The 14,462-nt window shown below is 38.5% G+C and overlaps 1 protein-coding gene across 1 annotated transcript in view; it reads left to right on the top strand.

Moving 5' to 3' along the window:
• Nucleotides 1–3,616, top strand: part of CCDC169 (coiled-coil domain containing 169) — a 33,861-nt gene extending 30,245 nt beyond the window's left edge. The window contains 1 exon segment of the mRNA XM_088842828.1: nt 3,517–3,616. Coding sequence (XP_088698954.1) covers nt 3,517–3,616 — 100 coding nt within the window.
• Nucleotides 3,617–14,462: the final 10,846 nt, after the last annotated feature.

The following is a 14,462-nucleotide window of genomic DNA, read 5'->3' as shown; positions in this document are numbered from 1 at the left end:
ATTGGACTCGAATCCCAGATTTGGACCTACTGGGGTATGACCTTTGGGGGCCTCAATTTCTTTCCTCCTCTGTAAAAGGGAAGTAGTGGGAGTATCTTGTTGGGGATTTGTGAGGGTCTGGAGATATGATGTATGTAAAGTGCTAAGTGAAATGCCTGGCACATCAGTTCAGTTCAGTTCAGTCGCTCAGTCGTGTCCGACTCTTTGCGCCTGGCACATAATTGGTTCTAAATTCCAGCAAACAGTGAATATTGTTTTCCTGTTTTTCTTTCTGATCTCCCTAGCCCCTCCCTCTGTGACAGGGGCATCAGCATTTCTACTTGCCTTAGCCATCCTCCTTTAGCTTTGTTTATCTGAAAAAAAAATCATTTGGGTGGAATAGCTCCTACTCTGATTATACAGGATCACTGAACATACAATCAAAGCCCATTTTAACAGCTTCCCAGGAAGACGTTAATCCTGTTTCCCTGTATAAATGTTAATAAGGATTTTCACTCCAGAGTGAATTGTTAATCTTTATAGTCAAAGATGGTTCTGACTATGTGGATACTATGGTGACTGGAAAGGTCAATGAATGATTTGCCATTCTTTCCATGCTGAATATATAAATAATTGATTCTTTAGTAGATAACTAGAGCTGTTTGCTGAGTCTGCTGTTTATATTTCTGCTGGCTTCACAGTTTTGGCTGAAACTGAGTTTCCACATCTTAGGATTCTTCCAATTTACGTGGTATATGGACAGTGTGGACATTGCTTTTTAAGAATATACAGGCAATCTAGCCAATATTTTATAATAACTATACAGTATAAAGCAAAATGAAGTGAAAGTGTTAGTCATTCAGTTGTGTCTGACTCTTTGCAACCCATGGACTGTAAGTTGCCAGGCTCCTCTGTCCATGGAATTCTCCAGGCAAGAATACTGGAGTGGGTTGCCATTCCCTTCTCCAGGGGATCTTCCTGACCCAGGGATCAAACCCAGGTCTGTTGCATTGCAGGCAGGTTCTTTACCATCTGAGCCACCAGAGAAGCCCCCAAAATGCAGTATAACCTGTAAAAATTGTCAATCACTGTATTGTACACCAGTGACATATAATATTGTACATCAACTATACTTCAATTAAAAAAGAAAGGAGAAAAAAAGATATAGAGGCATACCTCAGAGATATTGCAGGTTTGATTCCTGACCATCACAATAAAGTAAAACAAATATTACAATAAAGTGAGTCACATGAATTTTTTGGTTTCTAGACTCACTGGAAAAGACTCTGATGCTGGGAGGGATTGGGGGCAGGAGGAGATGACAGAGAATGAGATGGCTGGATGGCATCACCAACTCGATGGACATGAGTTTGAGTGAACTCAGGGAGTTGGTGATGGACAGGGAGGCCTGGCATGCTGTGACTCATGGGGTCACAAAGAGTCGGACACGACTGAGCGACTGAACTGAACTGAACTGAATTCAATTATCCTAGCATCATTTGCTGAAAAGACTGTTCTTACTCAGTCGGATTGCCTTGACATCCTTTTAAAATTAGCCATAAACTTATAAATTTATTTCTAGGCTTTCAGCTCTATTCCATTGATCTGTAAGTCTGTCACTATGCCAGTACCATTCTGTCTTGATGACTGTAATTTTCATAAAGTTTCGAAATCAGTGAATCCTTTAACTTTAATCTTCTTTTTCAAGATTGTTTTGGTTGTTCAGAGTCCCTTTATTTTTCATATATATTTTAGGATTAGTTTGTCAGTTTATAGGAATTTCACCACAGATCTGAGGAAAGAGTGGAGTAGGGCAAGTTAAAATGCTACAAAGTTCAGTGTTCTTAGTGGATTTTGCTATGGGTGTGTGTGTGTGGGTGTGTATGTATTAAATTCTCCAGGATTGCTTGCAAGCCTTTGGTTAATTTCTAGAGTTCTAAAAACTTGCTTCTGACCATTTTTTTAAAATTGTCTTATTGTTTTTAAGGAGGAAATTATCTTTTTTGGTCCCTATTCTGTCATTTTAGCTCACATCACTCCCTGAGTAAAATATTTTTAAGTACCTGCAGGGAATTAAAGGTGGCTCTATGAGTTTGAGTGAACTCTGGGAGTTGGTGATGGACAGGGAGTCCTGGCATGCTGTGATTCATGGGGTCGCAGAGAGTTGGACATGACTGAGCGACTGAACTGAACTGAACTTACTTTATCAAGTGAGCACACAGGGAAGTCGTCCTTATAAAGACATGTAAGTCAATAAGGAAAAGACAGTCTCGTGGAAATCCAAGAACAGGAATTCCAATATAACTGGATCCACAGATACTAGAATTTGAATTTAGAGAAACCTTAAAGGTGTTGGAGAACACTCTTGAGAGTCCCTTGGACTGCAAGGAGATCCAACTGGTCCATTCTAAGGGAGATCAGTCCTGGGTGTTCATTGGAAGGACTGATGTTGAAGCTGAAACTCCAATACTTTGGCCATCTCATGTGAAGAGTTGACTCACTGGAAAAGACTCTGATGCTGGGAGGGATTGGGGGCAGGAGGAGAAGGGGATGACAGAGGATGAGATGGCTGGATGGCATCACCGACTCGATGGACACGAGTTTGAGTGAACTCCGGAAGTTGGTGATGGACAGGGAGGCCTGGCATGCTGTGACTCATGGGGTCGCAAAGAGTCGGACACGAATGAGCGACTGAACTGAACTGAACTGAAGACCTCAGCAGATACTCATGGATCATCACTTTAGTGGTTTGCCATATTGGATAGTAATTAAAGGCACAGACTTTGAACTTTGACTTCCTGGTTCAAATTCCAGATCTACTTACTAACTATATAACCTGTTTCTGTCTTCTGTCAGAGCTAACAGAGCTAATGATAGTATCTGCATCATAGAGATTTTATGAACTTGATAATGAGTAAATAAATAAAATTTAGAACAGTCCCTGACTCAGACTATGAGCTCTAAGAATGTTGCTATTATAATTTGTAGTATAATAGACCACTAGTTTATTCTCTGCTTCATTTTTCTTCTCATTACCAACTGCCAATTTCACTTTCTACACTTTTACATTACAGACTCTTATATATCATAGTTTCAATTTTATTGTAATTTTAGGTCACACATCTTTGGCTTACTCATGGATTCTTATTTCCATCTTGTCCATTTTCTACTTCATGGATTGTATTTGCTTAGCTTTAACTCACATTTCCAGAGACAAGCATCAGATTGGTCCATCTCATCCCTCTTTGGACAAAACTTTCCACATTAGGCTACCTCATGGGCTACTTCTAGACCTTTAGATTATTTGCCCTTGAGGGAGTTGCCTCTGTAACTTGACAAGATGATGTGATATGCTGTAACATAATGGCTCTTTAGGATTATACAGTAAAGAGAAAATCTGCATAGAGAGATTTCTCTGTGAAGGTTTGGGCTGGGGGAACTACGAGAACTAGGTCACTCTCCCTATGTGACATACTAGTGTTTTTGTTGCACACAATGGTAACTGAAAAATCATGATTAATGCTTATCTTATTTCAGGGTAAGATGTAATTCAGTGAATCAGAAGACAATGAATGCCATGAGAGGACCAGTAAAAGAGATTTCAAGATCAAACCATCTTTCAAAACTCAATCTGTGATTCCTGACCTGGATAGTTTACTATGTCTTCCTTTTTTTCATTTTAATATTTAACTTGTGAAGTTAATGTTTCACATACTTTTCAGGGAATGAAATAGATAAGAAAGAGCTATCAATCTTATCTTTAGCTTTTCTTCTGTAAGTTTGTTCTTTTGTCTGTATGAAAGTAGTTTTCTCAAGTGACCATAAACCATCTAATAGCATTCTTATGATTTTTAAAATATCCTAGTAAGCCTTAAGGTTGGCATCATTACACTTCCTTTTAATGATATGATCTGTTCTGATAGTAACATTGTTATTTTATTTGGATTCTAGTTCAGTTCAGTTCAGTCGCTCAATCGTGTCCGACTCTCTGCGACCCCATGAATCACAGCACGCCAGGTCTCCCTGTCCATCACCAACTCCCGGAGTTCACTCAAACTCATGTCCATAGAGTCGGTGATGCCATCCAGCCATCTCATTCTCTGTCGTCCCCTTCTCCTCCCGCCCCCAACCTTTCCCAGCATCAGAGTCTTTTCCAGTGAGTCAACTCGTCGCATGAGGTGGCCAAAGTATTGGAGTTTCAGCTTCAGCATCAGTCCTTCCAACGAACACCCAGGATTGATCTCCCTTAGAATGGACCAGTTGGATCTCCTTGCAGTACAAGGGACTCTCAAGAGTCTTCTCCAGCACCACAATTCAAAAGCATCAATTCTTCGGCGATCAGCTTTCTTCACAGTCCAACTCTCACATCCATACATGACCACAGGAAAAACCATAGCCTTGACTAGATGGACCTTGGTTGGCAAAGTAATGTCTCTGCTTTTTAATATACTATCTAGGTTGGTCATAACTTTCCTTCCAAGGAGTAAGCATCTTTTAATTTCATGGATTCTAGTTAGCTGTTAGCTAAAAATGTGAGTTCATCAGAACTTTTTTGCTATTTTAGGCTATATCATGTTCAGCTTTTTAAAACTCAAGGTTTAAACAAAGCTGGAAATCAAATACATTTTAAACTTTGATTTGAACTATCATGGTATTGTGGAAATAGCCTTCAATCAGGAATCAGCTCAGGTATAGTTCCCACCGTGCTATGAACTTAAGAGATCTGGGGCAAGTTCTTTCACCTCATCTTCATTTCCCACATCTGTAACTGAAGCAAACTATACAATTTCTAAGTTTTCTTACCATTCTAGAAAGCCAGTATTATTCAGCTGCAAGATCCTGCCACTTAACACGTGGCAATTTAAGTCATTTTCTGACGTGTATTAATTTATGGGGATGGCCTAGTTCTTTGGGCCATACTTTGGCCAAGTGTTCACAATACTCAAGTCTAGAGTGGAAATAGAACAGGGTATGAGAAGTGTTCTTTTAAGGCATTAAAAAAATTTACGAATTCTCTTATTTATATTTAGATTGTTTTCTTACTGTCACCTGCATCTGGAAGATACATATGATTTATTCCCCCTGCTTAATAAGTTAAATTATTGGATTTTACAGAAATCACTCAGAGGTAAGTATAGTTTCTGGTATTCTTACCTTATATCTGGTACCAAAACCTAAATTATATTCAGTATCACCAATAATGGATACCAAATGCTTTTCTCTATTTATAGATATTCACTTTCTTTAAATTACAATACATACATTTCATATAGACAAATAATTATTCTATGTGACTTTAAAAAATAATGCAGAGAAACATAAAAGTAACTTCCTGTAAATTATTCCAAATAGAAACCATTTGGAAATATTTTCACCTGTGTTTAAGCTAGCTACAGATATATCAGGCACCATGACTCATTTTATTAAATAATTACTAGATACTACATGTTTATTTATTTACATCTGTATACACTATTTCTAAAAAGGATTGCGTTACCTTTTACTAAATATAGAAATATATCTATAAATTGAATAAGACCCATAAGATGAAAGATAAAAATAAAATTTAGTTTTGCTAGACTCCCAACTAAGAAAAAGCTCTATTTTAAGCTTCCTAGTAATCAGTGCAAAGAAAGAGTGACTTACACACCTCTCTCTCTTTTTTTTTTAATGGAAGAGATATACAAGTCGAGAAAAAGTTATACTTAATTCTGAGCTCTGAAGATAATTTGTCATGTGAAGCTTTATACAAAGTTGCAATTATTTACTGAAATACTCAGTATAAAATTTATACATTGGGGTCTTTATTTTAGTTAATATTGAAGTATGTATTAATATCAGTATTGATTTTTTTGAAGCGTTCACAATTCCTGAAGCAAAATATCAGTAAACAACGTTTATTTAAAAATTATTACAAAATGTTGAAAAGTACCATTAATAAAAAAATGTTGCTGTAATTAAAAAGACAGATATAATGAGTAATAATGAAGATGTGGAAAAATTGGAACCTTCACACACTGGCCAAGTGTTCACAGTACTCAAGTCTAGAGTGGAAATAGAACAAGAGTATGAGAATTGTTCTTTTAAGGCATTAAAAAATTTTGTATCCCCTCGTGGGGATGTAAAACTGCACCACTGCTCTGAAAACAGACTATCAATTCCTCAGAAGGTTAAACATAGAGTTACCATGTCACCCAGCATTTCTACTCCTCTGGATACACCCCAGAGAAATGAAAACCAAGGTGCACATAAAAATTTGTACACAAGTATTTATAGCACTATTCTACATAATAGCTAAAAAGTAGAAACAACCCAAATATCCATCAGCCAATGAATGAATAAATTCTGGTATATCCAAATAATGGAATAGTATTCAGCAGTAAAAGGATGAAGTACAACATGGATGGACCTTGAAAGCATTATCCTGAGTGAACAAAGCCAGTCACAAGAGATCACATATTATATAATTCCATTTATATAAAATATCCAGAATAGACAAATCTATATGGATAGAAAGTAGATTAATATAGTTGCTGAAGACTGATGGAGCTTCAGCATCAGCTGAAGGGGAGGGTGGGTAATGGAGAAGAACTGCTAATGTGTACAGGGTTTCTTTGGGGGCTGATGCCGATGTTCTAAAATTAATCATGGTGATGTTTGTACAACTTCATGAATGAACTAAAAAATACTGAAAGCACTTTACATGGGTGAATAGCATGTAATGTTATTTATACCTTAATAAAACTATTATTAAAAAACAAATATTAAATGTATGTTAACCTTTTAATATAAATTGGCAGATGAATTTTAATAGGATTTTATTTGATCTTAGAAAATACGATCTTAAACATTAAAATGCATTGTCATTAGTGCCATTGCTGAGTCAAGAGTATATTTTTAGCATACTTTTTGAATGAAGAAGCTCTTTCAGATACTACACTAATCAGAAGGACAGTGAAGCTTATATACTACTTCCCAGTATTTCCTTGACTTCTTTTGAATAATCCTATCTCATTTGATAACCTTGTAGAAATATTAATAAAGCATCTTTTGACATTTGACTAGGGTTAGGTTTTTTCCCCCTAATTTATAGAGAGGTATATAGGTTTTGTTTCAAAGACATTTTCTAGTTTTCATCATCTTCATTAGTTTTATCATGTATAGCTGGAGATTCCAATGTGAAGTTACCTATATAAATTTTAGTACTGTGATGGTCATAATCCACTGCACAAGAAATTATTTTGGACTAAGAATTAAATCTTGCAACAGAAGCTTAACACTTTTTGCTTTGTGCACCAAGTGAGGGCCTGTCTAGACTGCATATAACATGTCATTTCTTGGATAAATTGAGTAATTGAATAACAGTTATTTCAATATGTAAATAATATAGATTTTTGATTTTTGAATAACAGACTTATGACAACAAAGATACTGCGATTTTGGCATTTAAAGAGAGTAAGCACACCAAATACTAAAAGCTGCTATTAAAATCACTCAGTGTGACCCCCATTATGTTGTCTACAAGAGACCCACTTCAAAAGGAGGGACACATACAGACTGAAAGTGAAGGGCTGGAAAAAGATATTCCACGCAAATAGAGACCAAAAGAAAGCAGGAGTAGCAATACTCATATCAGATCAAATAGATTTTACTTTTTTTATTTATTTTTTTTTAATTAATTTATTTTTTATTGGAGGCAAATTATTTTACAATATTATATTGGTTGGTTTTGCCATACATTGATATGAATTTGCCCCGGGTTTACATAAGTTCCCCCTCCTGAACCCCCCTCCCACCTCCCTCCTCCCTTTATCCTCCCTCTGGGTCATCCCCGCATGCCAACCCCGAGCATCCTATAACATGCCTTGACCCTGAACTAGTGATTCGTTTCACATATGACAACATACGTGTTTCAATGCCATTCTTCCAAATCATCCCACCCTCACCCTCTCCCATAGAGTCCCAAAGACTGTTCTATACATCTGTGTCTCTTTTGCTGTCTCGTATACAGGGTTATCATTTACATCTTTCTAAATTCCATATATATGTGTTAGTATACTGTATTGGTGTTTTTCTTTCTGGCTTACTTCACTCTGTATAATAGGCTCCAGTTTCAATCACCTCATTAGAACTGATTCAAATGTATTCTTTTTAATGGCTGAATAATACTCCATTGTGTATATGTACCAAAGCTTTCTTATCCATTCGTCTGCAGATGGACATCTAGGTTGCTTCCATGTCCTGGCTATTATAAACAGTGCTGCAATGAACATTGGAGTACATGTGTCTCTTTCGATTCTGGTTTCCTCGGTGTGTATGCCCAGGAGTGCGATTGCTGGATCATATGGCAGTTCTATTTCCAGTTTTTTGAGGAATCTCCACACTGTTCTCCATAGTGGCTGTACTAGTTTGCATTCCCACCAACAGTGTAAGAGGGTTCCTTTCTCTCCACACCCTCTCCAGCATTTATTGCATGTAGACTTCTGGATAGCAGCCATTCTGACTGGTGTGAAATGGTATCTCATTGTGGTTTTGATTTGCATCTCTCTGATTATGAGGGATGTTGAGCATTTTTTCATGTGTTTGTTAGCCGAGCTGCTTGTATAATTTGGAGATTAATCCTTTATCAGTTGCTTCATTTGCTATTATTTTCTCCCATTCTGAAGGCTGTCTTTTCACCTTACTTATAGTTTCCTTTGCTGTGCAGAAGCTTTTGATTTTAATTAGGTCCCATTTGTTTATTTTTGCTTTTATTTCCAATATTCTGGGAGGTGGGTCATGGAGGATCCTGCTGTGATTTATGTCGGAGAGTGTTTTGCCTACGTTCTCCTCTAGGAGTTTTATAGTTTCTGGTCTTACATTTAGCTCTCTAATCCATTTTGAGTTTATTTTGGTGTATGGTGTTAGGCAGTGTTCTAGTTTCATTCTTTTACAAGTGGCTGACCAGTTTTCCCAACACCACTTGTTAAAGAGACTGTCTTTTCTCCATTTTATATTCTTGCCTCCTTTGTCAAAAATGAGGTGTCCATAGGTGCGTGGATTTATCTCTGGGCTTTCTATTTTGTTCCATTGATCTATATTTCTGTCTTTATGCCAGTACCATACTGTCTTGATGACTGTGGCTTTGTAGTAGAGCCTGAAGTCCGGCAGGTTAATTCCCCCAGTTCCATTTTTCTTCCTCAAGATTGCTTTGACTATTCGAGGTTTTTTGTATTTCCATACAAATTGTGAGATTATTTGTTCTAGTTCTGTGAAAAATAACTTTGGTAGCTTGATAGGGATTGCACTGAATGTATAAATTATTTTGGGTAGTATACTCATTTTTACAATATTTATTCTTCCAATCCATGAGCATGGTATATTTCTCCATCTATTAGGGTCCTCTTTGATTGCTTTCAGTAGTGTTTTATAGTTTTCTATGTACAAGTCTTTTGTTTCCTTAGGTAGATATATTCCTAAGTATTTAATTCTTTTCGTTGCAGCAGTGAATGGAATAGTTTCCTTAATTTCTCTTTCTATTTTCTCATTATTAGTGTATAGGAATGCAAGGGATTTCTGTGTGTTGATTTTATATCCTGCAACGTTACTGTAATCATTGATTAGCTCTAGTAGTTTTCTGGTAGAGTCTCTAGGGTTTTCTGTGTAGAGGATCATGTCATCAGCGAACAGTGAAAGTTTTACTTCTTCTTTTCCAATTTTTATTCCTTTTATGTCTTTTTCTGCTCTGATTGCTGTAGCCAAAACTTCCAGAACTATGTTGAACAGTAGTGGTGAGAGTGGGCACCCTTGTCTTGTTCCTGACTTTAGGGGAAATGCTTTCAGTTTTTCACCATTGAGGATAATGTTTGCTGTGGGTTTGTCATATATAGCTTTTATTATGTTGAGGTATGTCCCTTCTATTCCCACTTTCTGGAGGGTTTTTATCATAAATGGATGTTGAATTTTGTCGAAGGCTTTCTCTGCATCTATTGAGATAATCATATGATTTTTATTTTTCAGTTTGTTAATGTGGTGTATTACGTTGACTGATTTGCGGATATTGAAGAATCCTTGCATTCCTGGGATAAAGCCCACTTGGTCATGATGTATGATCTTCTTAATATGCTGTTGGATTCTGATTGCTAGAATTTTGTTCAGGATTTTTGCATCTATGTTCATCAGTGATATTGGCGTGTAGTTTTCATTTTTTGTGGGGTCTTTACCAGGTTTTGGGATTAGGGTGATGGTGGCCTCATAGAATGAGTTTGGAAGTTTCCCTTCCTCAGCAATTTTCTGGAAGAGTTTGAGTAGAATAGGTGTTAGCTCTTCTCTAAATTTTTGGTAGAATTCAGCTGTGAAGCCGTCTGGACCTGGGCTTTTGTCTGCTGGGAGATTTTTGATTACAGTTTCAATTTCCGTGCTTGTGATGGGTCTGTTCAGATTTTCTATTTCTTCCTGGTTCAGTTTTGGAAAGTTGTATTTTTCTAGGAATTTGTCCATTTCTTCCAGGTTATTCATTTTATTGCCATATAATTGCTGATAGTATTCTCTAATAATCCTTTGTATTTCTGTGTTGTCAGTTGTGATCTCTCCATTTTCATTTCTAATTTTATTGATTTGGTTCTTCTCCCTTTGTTTCTTGATAAGTCTGGCTAGTGGTTTGTCAATTTTATTTACCTTCTCAAAGAACCAGCTTTTGGCTTTGTTGATTTTTGCTATAGTCTCTTTTGTTTCTTTTGCATTTATCTCTGCCCTAATTTTTACAATTTCTTTCCTTCTACTGACCCTGGGGTTCTTCATTTCTTCCTTTTCTAGTTGCTTTAGATGTAGAGTTAGGTTATTTAGTTGACTTTTTTCTTGTTTCTTGAGGTGTGCCTGTATTGCTATGAACTTCCCCCTTAGCACTGCTTTTACAGTGTCCCAGAGGTTTTGGGTTGTTGTGTTTTCATTTTCATTCATTTCTATGCATATTTTGATTTCTCTTTTGATTTCTTCTATGATTTGTTCGTTTTTCAGCAGCGTGTTGTTCAGCCTCCATATGTTGGCATGTTTAATAGTTTTTCTCCCATAATTGAGATCTAATTTTACTGCATTGTGGTCAGAAAAGATGCTTGGAATGATTTCAATTTTTTTGAATTTACCAAGGCTAGATTTATGGCCCAGGATGTGATCTATCCTGGAAAAGGTTCCATGTGCACTTGAGAAAAAGGTGAAATTCATTGTTTTGGGGTGAAATGTCCTATAGATATCAATTAGGTCTAACTGGTCTATTGTATCATTTAAAGATTGTGTTTCCTTGTTAATTTTCTGTTTAGTTGATCTATCCATAGATGTAAGTGGGGTATTAAAATCTCCCACTATTATTGCACTATTGTTAATTTCCCCTTTCATACTTGTTAGTAATTGTCTTACATATTGCGGTGCTCCTATGTTGGGTGCATAAATATTTATAATTGTTATATCTTCTTCTTGGATTGATCCTTTGATCATTATGTAGTTTCTTTCTTTTCTCTTTTCATAGCCTTTGGTTTAAAATCTATTTGATCTGATATGAGTATTGCTACTCCAGCTTTCTTTTGGTCTCTATTTGCGTGGAATATCTTTTTCCAGCCCTTCACTTTCAGTCTGTATGTGTCCCTCGTTTTGAGGTGGGTCTCTTGTAGACAACATATATGGGGATCTTGTTTTTGTATCCATTCAGCCAGCCTTTGTCTTTTGGTTGGGGCATTCAACCCATTTACGTTTAAGGTGATTATTGATAAGTATGATCCCGTTGCCATTTTCTTTATTGTTTTGGGTTCGAATTTATATACCCTTTCTGTGTTTCCAGTCTAGAGAAGATCCTTTAGTATTTGTTGGAGAGCTGGTTTGGTGATGCTGAATTCTCTCAGCTTTTGCTTGTCTGTAAAGCTTTTGATTTCTCCTTCATATTTGAATGAGATCCTTGCTGGGTACAGTAATCTGGGCTGTAGGTTATTTTCTTTCATCACTTTAAGTATGTCTTGCCATTCCCTCCTGGCCTGAAGAGTTTCTGCTGAAAGATCAGCTGTTATCCTTATGGGGATCCCCTTGTGTGTTATTTGTTGTTTTTCCCTTGTTGCTTTTAATATTTTTTATTTGTGTTTGATCTTTGTTAATTTGATTAATATGTGCCTTGGGGTATTTCGCCTTGGGTTTATCCTGTTAGGTACTCTCTGTGTTTCTTGGACTTGGGTGATTATTTCCTTCCCTATTTTAGGGAAATTTTCAACTATTATCTCCTGAAGTATTCTCTCATGGTCTTTCTTTTTGTCTTCTTCTTCTGGGACTCCTATAATTCAAATGCTGGGGCATTTAATATTGTCCCATATGTCTCTAATATTGTCCTCATTTTTTTAAATTCTTTTTTCTTTTTCCATCTGTTTCATTTATTTCTACAATTCTATCTTCTAGCTCGCTTATCCTGTCTTCTGCCTCCCTTATTCTACAGTTTGTGCCCTCGAGAGTGTTTCTGATCTAATCTATTGTATTATTCGTTATATATTGACTTTTTTTTCCCTCTAATTCCTTATTGAACATTTCTTCCATCTTCTCAATCCTTTCCTCCAGTTTATTTATCTGTAACTCCATTTTGCTTTCCAGATTTTGAATCATTTTCACAATTAAAATTTGAAATTCTTTATTGGGTAGGTTCCCTTTGTCTTCCTCTTTTGTTTGTGTTGGTGGGCATTTATCCTGTTCCTTTACTTGTTGGGTATTTCTCTGCCTCTTCATCTTGCTTATATTGCTGTGTTTGGGGTGGCCTTTCCGTCTTCTGGCAGTTTGTGGAGTTCTCTTTATTATGTAGTTACCTCGTTGTGTGTGGGGTTGGATGGGTGACTTGTCAAGGTTCCCTGGCTAGGGAAGCTTGAGTCGATGTTCTGGTGGGTGGAGCTGGATTTCTTCTCTCTGGAGTGCAATGAAGTGTCCAGTAATGACTTTGAGATGTCAGTGGGTTTGGGGTGGCTTTGGGCAGCCTGTATATTGAACCTCAGTGCTATTCTCCTGTGTTGCTGGATAGCTTGCGTAGTATGTCTTTCACTGAAACTTGTTGACCCTTGGGTGGTGCCTGGTTTCAGTGTATGTATGGAGGCATTTGATGAGTTCAGTTCAGTTCAGTTCAGTCGCTCAGTCGTGTCCAACTCTCCGCGACCCCATGAATCACAGCACGCCAGGCCTCCCTGTCCATCACCAACTCCCGGAGTACACTCAAACTCATGTCCACAGAGTCGGTGATGCCATCCAGCCATCTCATTCTCCATCGTCCCCTTCTCCTCCCGCCCCCAACCTTTCCCAGCATCAGAGTCTTTTCCACTGAGTCAACTCGTCGCATGAGGTGGCCAAAGTATTGCAGTTTCAGCTTCAGCATCAGTCCTTCCAATGAACACCCAGGACTGATCTCCTTTAGAATGGACTGGTTGGATCTCCTTGCAGTATAAGGGACTCCCAAGAGTCTTCTCCAACACCACAGTTCAAAAGCATCGATTCTTCGGCGATCAGCTTTCTTCACAGTCCAACTCTCACATCCATACATGACCACGGGAAAAACCATAGCCTTGACCATGAACTCCTTATTGCGAAATTCAGACTTAAATTGAAGAAAGTAGGGAAAACCACTAGACCATTCAGATATGACCTCAATCAAATCCCTTATGATTTGATGAGTACCTATCAATTAATGTTCTCTGGAACAGGAGATCTCTGGTGTTCTCAGGATTTGGCCTTAAGCCTCTGCCTCTGGTTTTCAGTCTTATTCTTGCAGTAGGCTCAAAGCTTCTCCCTCTGTTACTTCCAAGGCAGTTCCTTCTGTTGAAAAAGCTCTTCTGTTTTCTGGTCTCCTCAGTGTCTAATTCCCTTCCTGACACCAGGATGCGGTGGTGGACACTTTTTTTTTTTTTCCCCCGGATCACCTATTCAGTCCTGCTATGGGGAGGGAGGAACAGCTAACAAATATCCCTGGCGTCTGTGGGGAGTGCTCGCGGTGTCTCGGCTACACTGGGAATGCTCCCGCTCGAGGCGTGTGTGCTTTCCCTGTTTATGCTGCTTATGCTTTAGTTTGCTCTGCTGCGAGCTGTCCGCGGCTAGTGCTGGGTTGCATGCACTTCCCAGGTCTGAGCGGCTCAGGTTCAGGTCCTCGGGTACTCGACAAAGGCGCAGACTTGGCTGGGCCTGCGTTTTGTGCCTTCCCCGGTCCTAGCAGCTCAGGTGACCAGGCATTTGGAGAGCGCGGTCGCTGCAACTTATCGCCTTCCCCGTCCCTGCCACTCGGTTTTCTGGGAGTACAACCGGCGCAGTTTCTCAGGCGGATATCGACCGGCCCGGGCCGAGCCCAAGAAGTCCTGGCCAGCAAGGAAGCCTGCCTGCAGTTTGGCACGGGAAGCCTCTCTGGGGCCACGGCTGCCCCCGCCCAGGCGCTGGCCGCCCTCCCCGCCCGCGTCGGTGGGGGCTGGGGGATGGGCCGCCCGCTGCCGGCTTGCTCCGCTTAG

This window comes from Moschus berezovskii, chromosome 13 (genome assembly GCF_049115385.1).
Source record: "Moschus berezovskii isolate FMDL1 chromosome 13, NW_MosBer_1.0, whole genome shotgun sequence".
Lineage (NCBI taxonomy): Eukaryota > Metazoa > Chordata > Mammalia > Artiodactyla > Moschidae > Moschus > Moschus berezovskii.
This window is presented reverse-complemented; position numbering and strand designations above follow the sequence as displayed.